We start from the raw sequence: 15,386 nt of genomic DNA on the forward strand, positions 1-15,386 counted from the left end.
CGGCCGTGATTAATTTATAGTTAAATTCTTCAGTTGGAAACATTATGATCGAATCTGCTCATACTAACCCAAGCCCAGGATGGTGACAAACGCGCCCCCCAACGGCCGCAGCGTTACTTACTCATATTTGATGACAAGTCTGAACTTTATGAATCAATGCACTTCATGTTTTAGAAATAAACATACTCCTTAAACAATTATTATTATTAATAATAAACAAATACAATTTAGTACGAGTAGTAGAATTTAATGCATTAGAAGGAAGAAAGTAGATTTGTCATTTTTCAAAGTTTAAAATAAATCAATAAATAAATTATACACCCTGTCTACAGTTTATCAATTTTATCACTACTGTAGACTAGACAGTCTATCACAGTACTATAGTTTCATTTTTTTACTATATTTTTAATATATCTAATCCCTATAATTCTTTTAAATATATAAGTTATACACTAAGTGGTTTGTCTTAACTTCTCATTTTTACTTGCTTTATTTTGTTGTTATACAGTATGTATGAGCGTTGTTAGAGGGAGCCTGAGAACAGATCATTTTATTGATAATGCCTTCGCTGAAATTCACTGTTGTGCTTATGACAAATAATGCCACTGTGCTCAAATTGAGTACCAAATGTGACAAATTGTTAAGATTAAACTGCCTCACAGCATATAGTCATATTAGCTACAACATTAATAATGCATCTAAGAAAATGAGTCAGAAATGAGGAAAAAAAAAATCTGTGATGTCTCAACTGAAACACTCATCAGTCAAAATGTGGAACAACAGGTTTCCTGAAGACAGCAATTGTCTTCTTGGATGTAGAATTTCAGTGTGGAAATCCTTTGGTCTATTATATGATCTTAGTGAAATAATAAAAGTATGATAAAACCTGAGTGAACCTCACAAGGAAATTAAATAGACACAGTAGACAGGAATAAAGTACATACAAACCTACACTGACATGAATAATTACAGTAAGCTAATGCTAAAAATTAAACATACTGAATAAATATAGTTTTTGATTAGTCATCTATTGACATACAGGTATGTCTGTAAAATCCAGATTTATGTCAGTATATCATACACCTGCCCCACTGGATCACAAGTTTACAAAGTGTGTACATTATGATGCTTTGCATTTTAACCATAATCCTATTGGGTGCTTTCATGTTAAATATTTCTTTGTTTAGTCTTTGGTTATTTCTTCTGTTATTTTTGGTTCTTTCTGTTTATCATTTTGTGTTGAAGGATTAAATTACATTTTAATAAAGTGCGGTTAAAAATACCCCCAAAAGATTATGTTTTCACTTTTTAAGACCTCTAAATATTTAAACCAAATTTAAGACTGATTTTTGGACAAATAATCTTAATCAAGCATTGCAGGTAAGTACAATGTTAGTATATATACAGTCCCGTGTAGACACAGGTTAGGAATATTATTACAGTAAGGCAGGTCAATATTAGATTCAGTGGCAGGTTATGAAATTTGTAACATCAGAAAATGTGGACTTTCTCATAGAAGAGCTTGACTCATGACAATATTTAAAAGATCTTTAAATGAAAGAAGATGTAGACTATTTAATTACTTTTAAGGCCTTAATATAAACTTGAAATTACTACATTATAAGATGCATAAGGACTTGCAGACACCTTGTCTTGCTCAAGGGGAATCACAGGTTTTATTATACCCAGACGGTCATCTTTAGACACGGCATTGTATCCATTTTAGCTTGTCAACCACACTGATGTAACCAAATCTAGTTCAGAGACTGCTGACCCAATCTCAATGTTAAATTTAGCATTAAGCCTCAGCCATTCAGGTTCCCATTACAGACCCTCACTCTTATAACTGCTGACCAACAGGTCTGTATTTCGGTTTTAATGTCGTATTTAACTGTCTTCACTGATCGCCTCGTAAATCAGATACTTGAAATTTATAATTAAAACAAACAGGAACAAGTATTCCAACAGACTCCAGTGCATTTTATTATGATTGCTCAGATATTCAATAGAAACAGCCTGCAAGAAACCAACCTCATGGCAGATATAAATAAAAATTTAACTGACAGTATCATAAGATTATATTAATGCTCACAAATTTTTGATGAGACCACAGCAATGCTTTGATTCCTTTTAAAATGTGGCTCTACACCACCAAATAGTGCGTCCCTTCCCAGCAGATGAAGTTTAAAAGCTCATTGAGCTGCGCAGCTTTCAAACGGAGCTAAGATTAATTTTGAGAATATAGTTTGACAGAAAAAAAACAAAAAAATAACAACCATATTCTGGCATGAACTGTGTTGATATGATGGTGAAAAAGTTCCTCCAAATTGACTTGATCAGTTCACTCTCAGTCATTTGGGTTTAGCTGCACCAAATGGGAGCCGGCAGGGACAGAGACAGCAGAGCTTGACACACTCAGAGGCACAGGATGTCTGTTTCGAGCGACTGTGAACCAGAGCTGCGGACTGTGTTGAGAGAAGCTGCAGAAAACTGTCTTGAGCTGAGCACTGTTTTCATGTGTGCTTGTATCCCCATGGTGATCATTCACATGGCTTTCACTTTGATCTGCTTCATCTTCATCTGCTTCTTCTCAATCTTCTTCTGCTCACGTCGCTGGGCTGCTTCCTGAAAAATATAAATAAAAACAGAATAAAATAAATAAATAAATTAAAAAATTAAAATTCAGACATAAAACTAGACCGTGAAAATTTGAATTTTATACTTCGAAACTTGAACAGACTGACTTAATTTCTTTCAAAAATGGGGGGAATGATCAGGAAGAAATTACCCCCAAATGAGCAATAAATTAGTAAAAAGGACAAGACTATAGCCTGAAAATTAGTTTTTAAAAAGGAGAACAAAACAAACAAAAGGAATGTCTTGAAAAAGTACTTAAAAATAATAATTTTGTAACATAATCTTAATTATACTTATATGTATATATAAATAAATGTTTTCTTTTTTTACATTTTTCACTCGCTTTTAATACTAATTTTCTTAATCTACCAAATTACCAACAGACACCTTTAGTGTTCATTAACAAGTTATTTTTTGTTAAACATCTTTCCTCCAGCAGCAAAGAGGTTCTATAACAATCAGCACATCAAAGATTAGTGTCCCTGATTCAGTATCTGATCAAATGTGCCTTCTTCTGCTCCTCTGTACAGAAAAGTGTTTTTGTAAAACAATATGATGAGACAGTGAAGCTGACCTTTGACCTTCTGGATATAATATACAATCTCTTCATTTTATCCTATTAAGACATTTGTGTGGACTTTTGTCATGATTAGTGTATAATTTTTGAGTAGCTATCTACTTATTTACCATAAAGACAGGAGTTATCAATCCTTTCATTCATGCAGATATCCAAAAATGTAAAACTATTCTTTTCAATATCTTCTGTGAGTTTTGTGTTTCTGACCTCCAGACGACGCTGTCTCTCAGGGTCCTCCTCATTCATGATCCTCTCCTTCTCGGCTCTCTTCTTCTCCTCTCGGCGTGTCTGGGCTGCCTCCTGACGCTGAGCGTGAGTCTGCTTCAGGAAGTTCTCCTCCACGCGGGCGCGGTTTCTGTCAGCTTTCAGTTTGCCCTAAACATAAAGGGAAGATAAAAGGGACTCTTGAATATAAACACGCAGAAAATAAGTAAGTGGTTATTTGGAGGCAGGATGAGGCACCAGAGCACTTGAATCTTGCTCACCTCTCTATTGAGACGGAGCTTCTTGACTTTGTCGATGCTGTAGATCACCATGTTCATGAGAGGGAGCAGAGAGTCCATGTCTTTGGGAGAGGTGTTGCCCATGCCAGGCACTACACACACACACACACACACACACACAAAGTGTGCATTAAACATTAGCAACAATCAAATTAAAAGGCCATGAGGTACAGTGAAGAAAGACAAACTGCTCACCATTAAATGTAAACAGCAGCGTCTTCTTGGTCTCAGGCAGCTTTAAGGGCTGACCCTCCCTGAAATACAACACAGGAACTTTAAGCACCACATAGACAATATTAAAATACTACATAACTCCCAAGAAAATATATTCAGAAAAGACAAAAAGAACAAATAAAAACTCACTCTTGCATAACTTTTGGACCAGAAAATTGGTCCGAGAAATGGATGGACTCGATCTTGTCAGCGTGATTGGTGATATAATGCACCATCTAAAAAAATACCAAAAACAGATCCAGACACACGACAGAGCTCTATTTAAAGAAAGGGAAGTGTTATCTGATAAATCAAAAACATATGTGAGGGAGGTGTAAAAAGACTTTACCTTGTTGTCCATCACTCCATCCGTGACCTCGCCCATCTCACTTAGAATAGCCAGGGAGTCTGGGAGCCCGTACTTGGCCCCTGACTTAGGCTTGTCACCGCAGAACTCACTCTGAGGAAAAAATAAAAACAAGAATCAAGACCATTCTGCTGTAACTGTTTATAAGGACTACAATAAACCAATCTGTCAGTAGTGTTGTATTAAAAAAACAACCACATTTTAGGATGTATAAATATAATTTATTTACCAAGTCCTGCATCTCCTTCTGAAGCCTGGCCATCGCCTTCTTGGTGCCAACGGCAAAAACAAAAGTGTCCATGTCCTCATCGTTAAGAGTCACTTTGATTTGCTACAAACAGACAAACATTGTTAGGGAGACAATGACTGATTCTGAGAGTTCTTTCAGCAGCACAGTCCAGTGCGTCTACTATATATTTTGTGTTCCACTTCACAGACATGTTTGAATTGCTTCAGGAAAAAAAAGGAGAAACTTAAAACAAAAAAATAATAAAAGATTTCTGTCCAGGCACTCAGGATGGTTTGAAAAGCTTAAAAGCCCATTAATTCATATGGCTACAAGAGACACCAGAAGTGCTCCTGCTGCCTCTCTTTTTATTTATTTATTTATTTATTTTTTTTAAAATGCTATTTGGCTCATACATACCACTTGATCACAGGCGGGCCTCATCATCCTGGCCAGAACGTTGAGCAGGTCCTGCCTCTTTAGAAACTGTATGAGACCACAATGACCATTACATAGCTGTTTAATAAACACCAACACACTCTCATGCATCAGACACACACACACTGCCCAGACCTTGAGTTGGATCAGCATGCCTTCGCAGCACACACGCCCTGAGCACCACAGGTTGTAGATGTGTTCATTTTCCTGATTCAGCTTCCCAGTGCTCACTGCTTCTTTACTGGTGCCATCATCACCTTTACATACAAATGATTGACAGTTAACACCTGATCTGTTCCATACGAACTGTCAACATTTCACCTATTGCTTTCATAAACTGCTCTTGTATAGTGGAGACAAACTCAGAGGTGAAGGACTCACCCACTAGTGCAAAGTTGCTCTCTAGAAGCTCCCTGTGTGAGTTGAACCAGGCCTGAGCAAGGCGACTGTTCTTGTTCTTGCCGATGATGTAGTTCATAATGTAGGCCAACAGGCCGGTCACCATCAGGATCTCCATGTAGTAACTCTCCCAGCTGTTCTGCAGATGTGAAGGAACCTGCAGAGAAACAACAGTATTAACAGCGTGAGCAATACTACTTTTTTAACCTTCTGAATATTAATAACAGTATATTGGCCAATAGATGTTTTTTTAAAGTGTGTACAGACATGTTTTTTGCTTTAACTTATTATTAGTTTTTTGCACAAAGTGATGGCTACAGAACAATGACACCATTGTTTTGATTGGCTCCCTACAAGTCTTCCTTTTTTCACTATGCAATTCTGTCTGCCACCGGGTACAATCTCCTATGCAACTGAAGGCTCAATATGTGGCAGAAAGGACAAACAAAAACAGGATGAGGATAGTGCTTTTGTTTTCCCCAGAAGCTATCGCCAGTTAGCAAAGAGTGTATCAGTGTAAGCTCTTTGCATTTACTAACTCCGGTAGTGGAAATGGCAGACAGTAAAACAACAGCGATTCGATTGACTTTGCAACAGCGGCGCTAACAACAATAGCACTTGGAAACATAGAAAATGTCTGTTTCCACCTTAATATAAACATATGATGTAAACAAACAATCTTGATGTGAATGACAGTTTTTTTAGTTTTTTTTTTTATAGAATTGTGAGCAAGATAAACACTGAGTTGAATGTTTTAAAGTTGGAAAAAAAAAAACTTCTTACATCATATCTTTTGCAAGCAGCAAAAACTGTGTGCACATTCAGAGACTCCACCCATCACAATCAGCAGAAGACAGTCGAGTGTGAAACATGAGAAGATTTTAGCAGTAAGCCCGGCTTACATTGTGGATTATGAGGGGGTCCTTCATGGAGTGGACGGGCTTCTCCATGTCTCCAATACCCTCAAACTCCTCCTGGTCATATTTGCTGTACATGTCTTGATCCTAGGGAAAACAAGAAATTGAGTTAGCTTCGAGACAGATTCAGCATACATTTGTTGAAAATTAAAAAAAAAAAAAATTGTTGTGAAAAGCGCAAGTGCTTCAAACATTAAGACAAGTTGGTGAACCTGTGTCTCGGAGTCCTCAAACCCATCCAGGCCATCCTCCAGCTCCACTGTGGCTTCATCTTCATCTTCCTCCTCTTCAGGCTGCGAGGACGACGAGGCACGAGGCGGAGGAGCGGTTTCAGCCTCTGCTGCTGGATCGTCGTTCATGTCCTCAAACTCAGCGAAGTCATTGTCATCAAAGTCTGCTAGGTCCTCGCCATCATCAAAGTCATCATTGTAGCGCCCCCTGGAGACAGGAAAGGCCAGGAGGAGCAGCAGCGCGGGTATCAGGAGGAAATATGCGCTGCGCATGATGGGACCTTTACCAAAGTGGAGAGGCAGAGAGAAAAAGAGTTGATGCAACAAAGAGGAAAACATGTAAATAGGGGTGGTTTAAGAAGTGACAGGGAAGGTCAAATGCAGAAGTTTAATGTGGCTATACAGCTTTGAAACCAAAGGAAGGAAAAACCTTACACTACAATTCCACAAACAAGAAGTTAGAAATTAAATCAGTTGAAAAATCTTTCAACTACCACATGGTGGTACTTGTCATTGTGTAAATATAGGGGTTGGGGGCAAAATTGGTACAACATTATATTACAATATTTTGCATAGCAATATTGATACATGTATGCCAAGTGTTTTTTTCCTCAAATATTATTATTGCAAATACACATTTTTATTTTTGGTAGTCAACTAGAACAACAAAACCAACTGCTTTTTTAGTCCACTATATCGATTTTGATTAAATAAAAATGACATTAACCAGCCCTAAGCATTGCATGGTATTAATGAATTTAGTGTGGCGGTTGTGTCAATTTGCTATAATTAAAACTCAATGACGTGCGCCGGCCCGTGCATTGCCTTTGATTCCCCATCCCAAACTGCCCAGTCTTCAGATGAGGCAGGGGGGTCATCGTGATACATTTAAACTCCAAGCTACCAATGTTACACCAGGACATATCAAACTGAGGCCTCTCTGAGCTTAGAGCCCAGGTTAAACTGGTCCACAGAACAGGAACCAAGCTCACACATCGGGAGCTCATGTGAAAGCCCAGAGAGAAGGAGAGAAACTAATCTCTGAGGACCGAGGCTGACTGGAAAACAACCACTAAGGAGGAGAAGGAACTGAACCAGTGTTGGGAAACGCTGGTTAGCCTGTCAGTTTGTCATTGCGAAAAAAAGATTGAACTACAATATATCAAAATAAGACACACTGTGGCACCGTGGAGATCAAATTTAAGGAGATGTACTAGATGGGAGTTGAATCCAGTGAATATTCAACTAGAGAGCTGTCGTTAGCCCAACTAACTTTAGCCAAAGATCCAACGCTTGCGACACGCTCGCTGACTGGCTAAAACACTAAGATATGTCTGATTTAATGTATTTGCCTTACAATTAAAACTTACATTGTGTACTTTTTTAATGACATATGTAGGATTAAACCACAAACCGTAACCATAATCACAGTGCCTGACCCATCCCCCAAGCACCCTCTCACTTTATCATTAGCTGTTAGCAAATCTGGCATTAGCGTGCTAACGGTGGCTAACTAGCATGGCACCTTGTTGTTAGCACCTGATCCTGAACGGAAAGCGGCGCTTTTCTCATTAATACAGCTCGTTACGTTTCATAAGCCCTATTAAAACACAACAGCTGGACAAACCGAACAGACAGCTTACCTGCAGAATTACTGTGACAATAAACGTATCGCTGGTTAGGCTCAAGACTGTCCTTGTAGTGACGTTACGCCTCAGGCAGGAGAGTAGTCGACACGGGCTGACCTTTCAAAGTAAAAGTATCGCAGCAGGATGTATCAATGACACCCCTTCAAATTAATCAGTAATAGTTATTCTTGTAGCCAATTCTTTACAGTGGGATTCCGTTTTTTTGTAGTACTGCCTGTTCCCTTTGCAATACAGCATATTTTCCTTCTCCATTGTAACCCGGGCTACAAAAAAAAAGAGAAGAAAAGAAGATTCAATGAGTTAAGTAAAATGTGTGGGGTCGTGTGGTACATTTTCTTTAAAAATTGTAAAATCTCTTACAATACATTTATCAGAAATCATACGTTTATATGAATATTTCTTAAGGATTTCTAGAAAAAAAAAAGTATTTTTCATGCTTTAGTCACAGGAGGCAATTCTAAATACGATTTTGGCTGGCTGGTGTTTTACAGTATTTATATTTTTGAAAGATAAAAAAAAGTGTTCAAATGTTTTAAATATAAAAATTAAAGAGGTAAAAATTATAGAGAAAGCAGAGTGCAAATTCCAACTCAAAAAACCCGCTGTAATGAAGAGTATTACTATCCTAGTGGCAATACTGTAACCACAACTAATCGTCAAGTTAGAAATAATAGTATAGACATCTTTTCCGGTGTTACTTTTCAAAATAAAAGACTCGTTTATTTATTTAAACATTTGGAATGAAATATTTATATTGGTCTAGTTAGCACTATAGATGGCTGGCACCAATTCTACGTGAATTGAAATTTACGCTAACTAACTTGCTCAGAAATTTGATGTGAACTGAGTGTGGTATCGTCATTGTATTCACGTTTTATGTTAACTGAAAACAGTGTCTTTGTTTTCTTTCAAAAGCAGGCCAACAACAAAAACAAGGACTGGTATACACAATGTAGTAATATACAAAGTGATTCATTCACTGTATTCATTACAGCCACAACAAAGTCATAGAAATGTGTAAGTGAAAACGTTTCAGATTAAAAACAAAACAAAAAAAAAAACTACAAAATTAACACATGTTAATAATTAACATATTTACCCATAATATGAACTCAAATACAAATCAGCTGATAAGTTTGTACACAACCTTTCTTTTAAAAAGTCCTCAAAGCATTCTTGTTTTAGAGATTTTATACAGAATCATCACAGAACAGTTTAAGAATGTGGTAAAAGCTCTAGCTTTATGAATGTAAAGTTTACCAAGCAGACTGTCTTTCCATTAATAAAACTACACTTCATAATGAAAAATGGGTCGTTATAACAAAAACAACATTTTTATTTTTGTAATAATAATAACCGGAAGTCACACGTGTTTTGTAGGACTTGACAGCGCTTTAGGTCGGAACGAGCAATGCCACTCTTTGTTAAGTAAAGTGGTGAGAAATCTTGCTCCAAAACAAGATTTATTTAATTAAATGGTCATTACCATCATACCTGCTTTTACTTGCCATCGCAAGTTAAAGTAACTGATAATAGTTGGCTTACGCGACTACTTATTTGGCAGTTAGCTAACGCTAGCGTGTTAGCTGTTCGGACAACAGCTGCAGCTCGGGAGGATGTCGCTTCACGGCAAAAGAAAAGAAATCTATAAATACGAGGCGCCATGGACGGTGTATGCGATGAACTGGAGCGTCCGTCCAGACAAACGCTTTCGGTTGGCGTTGGGGAGCTTTGTGGAGGAATACAACAACAAGGTGCGCAGTGTAGTCATGGCCATTCATCGGCTAACAGTAAATGTGGTAACGTTATTGAGCTAATGCTAATGCTAGCTGCCCTGCGCAGCACCAAGGCAAAAAAATAAAAAAATAAAATCAAAACATCTGACTTGTTATTACACAGTAACACACAGGTACCAAGAATACCTGTGTAGATGTTGTGCAAGCATGTCGTTTTGTCTGTAATAGTAATGTCCCTTTGCACACCATATATAGCAATGCTATTTCTAACCCTCGTTGTCCCCTTAACAGCCATTTAGCTGTAATAAAATAACAGGTAATGTATGTTTGCTCCTGCACAGGTTCAGCTGGTAGGTCTGGAAGAGGAGAGCTCAGAGTTTGTCTGCAGGAACACGTTTGATCACCCGTACCCCACCACCAAGATCATGTGGATCCCAGACACTAAGGGGGTGTACCCGGACCTGCTGGCCACCAGTGGGGACTACCTGCGCATCTGGAGGGTGGGATATTTGATTTTACAGGACTGGTCTAGTGATAGATCTGTTTTCATGTTCATCAAAGCCAATTAATTGAATGAGCATTGCTTGTGGAGCCAAGGTCTGTAAGGGCTGCATCTAACAATTACTTTAATATTTAATATCTTCTTGACTAATCGAGAAGTTGTTAGGTCTCTTAAAATATTGTTCAATGTGAGGGATGTTGATCAGTGTTTCCAAAACCCAAATTTTGTTTACTGTTAAAAAAAGAAAAAAGTCATATTTGCGAAGCTGCAATCAGTAAATTTTGAAGGTTTTTTCTTTCTTAAAAAAATCACTTATCATATATTTTATCATCAAGATAGTGATTTATAAATTAATAGCTGACAGCTTATCAATTAATCGCTGCAGCTCCCAAAGTCTGATATATCTGACTCCTCTGTGCCATAGATAAGAGAATTTTATTTTTCTGGTTGTTGTTGTTGTTATGCAGCAGCTGCATTAGAAAGTAGAAGCGCAAATATAAAATAGCAGATCATATACCCACAAATCTAACATATACATGAAATATAGCTCCACTATAGTCAAAATATTAGTAAAAACACATCAGTGAGCCACACAGTTGCAGTGAGTGATCTATTTCTTCATTACTTGAGCACAGATGCTGTAATTCATGCCGAGTCAATCCCACATACACCATCCTGCTCTTCACTAGAGCACCAAATGTTTTAATCCGCAGTTGGAAATAGTTCCCATTTAATTCATTATTTACCCCTGTTTAGATTTGCCCACTTTTTATATTACTTTTTGCGACCTGTTTTTACAGTGGCCTTGATGTGGAGTGCCACAAACAGGGTAGGAAAGTCGAGAGTATTGAGAGACTGACTGATTGTTTGTTGAATTCACATTTTCACAGTTTTGTTGATAACTGTTAGGAGAGGCACTGATATTGACTTAATGTGTATGAACTAAGGAAGGAGATGCAGGCAGCAGGTGTCGAAGCAGAGCAGAGCAGATTTAATTTAAAATATTGAAAGAAACCTGCTTAAGTGAACATAGATGTGTGGTTTGAGCTCTGCAATGACAGAAAAACATAAAACACAAGTGTGCAGTTACAAAGTTGATCAAAAGTAAAGAATGCAAACTTACATGACACACACATCATTTCTGTCAGGCAAAAGGACAAACAAAGGAGGAAAGTAACATATATATATATATATAGCCTCTCATTAGGGGGAAGTGATTGCACCTGAGGGAGGTGGCTCCTTCCTGGGCAGGAGCGCTTGTTTAACTTCCTTACCTCAGCTGGGTCAGGTGATGTCAGGGAGACTTTTAAAAATGCCAGTAAAATAGAATATTGCCAGCCAAACCCCTTGCCCCCTTTTGTCCTTGTGATCTACACTTGTCCATGACTGCACTTGAAGAAAACATCTGTATCTGAATAAAGTGCTTGTTTTCAGAAGTCTGCTCACCGCTAAACTGCTTTGCATTGATCATGCAGGTCAGCGACACAGAAACACGCCTTGAATGTTTGCTGAATAACAACAAGAACTCCGACTTCTGCGCTCCCCTCACCTCCTTTGACTGGAATGAAGTTGACCCCAATCTGCTGGGTAAGAAACCCTTTAAGAAATAGTAAGGAAGCTATACATTGTGCTTTGTGGCTCTTTCAGCTGCATAGTTCCACATGTCGATTTGTTCGACAGGCACTTCCAGCATCGACACCACCTGCACTATCTGGGGGTTAGAGACCGGTCAGGTGTTAGGACGAGTTAACCTGGTATCTGGGCACGTGAAGACCCAGCTGATTGCTCATGACAAAGAGGTCTGTGTGTGTCGGTGTCTTTAAAACAAGCTCCACGTGTTTATGCACACAGGAATATTTAGATAAGTGTCTTTCTGCAGGTGTATGACATCGCATTCAGCCGTGCAGGAGGTGGTAGAGATATGTTTGCCTCTGTGGGAGCCGATGGATCTGTCCGCATGTTTGACCTCCGGCACCTGGAGCACAGCACCATTATCTACGAAGACCCCCAGCACCACCCGCTGCTCCGCCTCTGCTGGAACAAGCAGGACCCCAACTACTTGGCCACGATGGCCATGGACGGCATGGAGGTCAGTTTGTTATGGATTCTTTGCTAACCATATTTCTGTCCTTTTTTGTGTTAAAACTGAAACATTGTTAAGCCAAATAAGCGATGTTAAGAATTTTGTAATTCCTTCTCATTCCCATAAGTATAAAAACATTACATTTTGAACTTTATGGTCACTTTACCACAGTTTCGTAGTAATAGTTTGCACAGAAATATTATATTTCTAACAAAACTCGCAGGATGGGAATCAAGCGCCTGTTAGCATTAATGTTTCTGTTTGACAGGTGGTCATCCTAGATGTACGTGTGCCTTGCACTCCGGTGGCTCGGCTGAACAACCATCGCGCTTGTGTCAACGGCATCGCGTGGGCACCTCACTCGTCATGTCACATCTGCACTGCAGGTAAAGGCACCTATGGTAAAAAGAAACAGATGTTTAGCAGAGACACGGCAAAAGCTTCAATCATTCGTCTGCGATGCTCTTATGTTTTGAAGTTTGGTCATTGTGTTGCCATTTCCATAATGTAAAAAATATCAAGAGCTGTTGTCGAGTGCCGCACCTGAACCAATGAGAGGTAATAACAAAAACAGCAAGTGCTATAGATAAGATAGATTCTGCTGACGATTTTGTTATAAATCAACATATTTTCCCAATATCTTCTGACATTGTAGTTAGTTTTACATTGCTTCACTCTGCTCTTAAAACCTTGTGGATTATCTTGAGCAACTGGGTCATCATTTCTGGAAAGACACATTGCTGTTAAGTTTTTGTTTTGTTTTATTGACGTTTTGAGCACCACAAACCGAGTGCCATTTAGTGGCATTATATTAAAGAGAAGGCAGACATCTAGTCAATATCTCCAGCACTGAGAAACTCACACCAAAACAATCTGAAGTTGATCAATAACACTACAGGTAAGAGGAAAAACATGTATTTTTGATTTTGGGGTGAACTGTCCCTTAAACGTTTAACCTGGTCTGTAATCACCTCTATTTCTTTGCTCCCTCAGTCTGAAATCTCTCCTTAATGTCCTCTCTGCATGTCTTCTCTCCTCAGCCGACGACCACCAGGCTCTGATCTGGGACATCCAGCAAATGCCGCGCGCCATTGAGGATCCCATCCTGGCCTACACTGCTGAGGGGGAGATCAACAATGTGCAGTGGGCCTCCACGCAGCCGGACTGGATCGCCATCTGCTACAACAACTGCCTGGAGATCCTGCGTGTCTAAATCCACGAACAATTAAGACGATGAAGAGAAGGAGCGTTGTTTCAGATTCGGACTTAATTTTTAGTCCTCGTCCCACTGCTTTTAAGACCAGGACGATGTCACGAGTGAACTTTCTGAACGTGTTTGGAGCACCACGCACACCTGCTCCACAATAACCTGGTTTACACTTCCTCCTATGTCTTTCTCCATTGTTCTTCTATTAAGCGTGTTTAAGCTCTTATTTATTTTGCTCGCAAGGTAGTGTTCAGAAGCTTTGAACTCTGAGCAGTCGTCCATGAAAGTCAGATTTTTATACTTGTTGGTGTGACTTCAGCCAGCTGTGAGATTATCATGAAGGGTTTAGATGTTGTGTGTTTCATCTGAGTTGTAAAGGTTGATACAAACTACTGTAGGTGGCAGAAGATGACCTCTCTAATACTTAGTAATATGTTGTAGCCTTCTTGTGGACTCATGCCATATTATTGGTGACTCAAAGATCAGTATATGATAGTCTTGTTTACCCCTGTGGCAATTTAACCCATTTGAAATGGGTTTGTTTGTGTCCTCCCTCCAAATGATAGTATCAAGGCTCAAACTCGTGACCTGTGCAATTTTTATGAAATAACCTGAGAGGGATTCGTATTGTCACTGCAGTGGTGTCTGCCATCATACTGTGTGTTTTAGTTTGACTGGTGACGCTGTGAGGCAGCCGTGTACAGCAACACTCAGAACCTACCAGAGCAATGTCGACCCGCCTTTTTAAACTCCCTACTTATTCTTCTCTTCTTTATTTGTAGAAAATTGTGCTTTGAAAGCTGCAGTTTCTTTGTGTGTTAGAGTGAGTTGTGGATCGGGAGGAGAGCGAAACGACTTCCCGACTGCATCTGCCTCTCTTTTTTTGTTTTCAATAATTAAAGGGTCATGTCCTTGTAGCATGCCATTACAAGGCAGAAATGTACATACATATAAATATATCAACTTGAGATGTTGGTAAGACAAGTGTTCATGTTGTAGCTTTTTCATAAAGTTTATTATTGAATTTGCTCTAATAAATTGTATTCCTCCATGTCCTAGGAACAAACTTGTTGTCCTTCCATTTCTGTAACTGCTTATCCACGTATGGGATGCAGGGGGGTGGAATAGATCCCTGCTGACATCAAGGGGAAAGGCGGGTTTACCCTGGACAGATTGCCAGATTCTCACAGGGCTGACACAAACAGACAGGCTCACATGTGTTAAGACTGTGGCAGGAAGCTGGAGAATCCAGAGAAAACCCACGCTGACTCCTCTTACTAATTTTAAGCGAGCAAGAAAACTCGGGTGATTGGAGCATGACAAAACTCTCCAGATACATTACGAGTAACGCCAGTATTCAGGGAGCCTATTGAGCCCACGAGAAAGCTTGCTGTTGGTCCGACAATAGGATGAAGGTGTGCGAAGCTTTGCAAAAGTAGAGCTTAGGCTAGCTTTTTAAGCAAGCATTTGTTGATTAGCGTGTTCGCCAACACATGGTGCCAAGTGAGAAAGAAACTGAAACAATGTGATGTTTAAATAACGTCCCCTAAAAAAAGAGGTGACACGTGTTCAAAGCTTCAGACAGAAGAGCCCAAACCAGCCAGTAGATTCAAACATGGAACCCTCTTGATGAGACGTGCCAACACTAACCAAACACTGAGCTGCCTCAACATGCTGATGATTGGCTTTGTATTGCGTAGTT

General features: G+C 39.1%; 2 protein-coding genes across 3 annotated transcripts; one reads left to right on the forward strand and one right to left on the reverse strand.

Annotated features, from left to right (window-relative positions):
- Nucleotides 1-1,959: 1,959 nt before the first annotated feature.
- ccdc47 (coiled-coil domain containing 47) lies at nucleotides 1,960-11,584 on the reverse strand. 2 transcript variants are annotated; one of them, XM_042504933.1, is made up of 14 exons: nucleotides 11,518-11,560; nucleotides 8,151-8,419; nucleotides 6,490-6,788; nucleotides 6,263-6,364; nucleotides 5,343-5,517; nucleotides 5,097-5,218; nucleotides 4,944-5,009; nucleotides 4,527-4,628; nucleotides 4,280-4,390; nucleotides 4,081-4,166; nucleotides 3,913-3,971; nucleotides 3,700-3,809; nucleotides 3,422-3,589; nucleotides 1,960-2,625 (listed from the first exon to the last, which is right to left on the reverse strand). In XM_042504933.1, exons 3-14 carry the CDS (start codon nucleotides 6,778-6,780, stop codon nucleotides 2,545-2,547), a joined length of 1,473 nt encoding a protein of 490 aa, XP_042360867.1. In that variant the 5' UTR covers nucleotides 6,781-6,788; nucleotides 8,151-8,419; nucleotides 11,518-11,560; the 3' UTR covers nucleotides 1,960-2,544. The 2 variants fall into 2 exon arrangements, with proteins under 2 accessions (XP_042360867.1, XP_042360865.1); XM_042504931.1 differs by lacking the exon at nucleotides 8,151-8,419 and having other exon boundaries at nucleotides 11,518-11,584.
- On the forward strand, nucleotides 9,550-14,750 carry dcaf7 (ddb1 and cul4 associated factor 7). The gene is made up of 7 exons (XM_042504934.1): nucleotides 9,550-9,910; nucleotides 10,234-10,392; nucleotides 11,870-11,981; nucleotides 12,075-12,193; nucleotides 12,274-12,483; nucleotides 12,746-12,863; nucleotides 13,518-14,750. Exons 1-7 carry the CDS (start codon nucleotides 9,773-9,775, stop codon nucleotides 13,688-13,690), a joined length of 1,029 nt encoding a protein of 342 aa, XP_042360868.1. The 5' UTR covers nucleotides 9,550-9,772; the 3' UTR covers nucleotides 13,691-14,750.
- The last annotated feature ends 636 nt before the right edge of the window (nucleotides 14,751-15,386 follow it).

This window comes from Plectropomus leopardus, chromosome 17 (genome assembly GCF_008729295.1).
Source record: "Plectropomus leopardus isolate mb chromosome 17, YSFRI_Pleo_2.0, whole genome shotgun sequence".
Classification (NCBI taxonomy): domain Eukaryota; kingdom Metazoa; phylum Chordata; class Actinopteri; order Perciformes; family Serranidae; genus Plectropomus; species Plectropomus leopardus.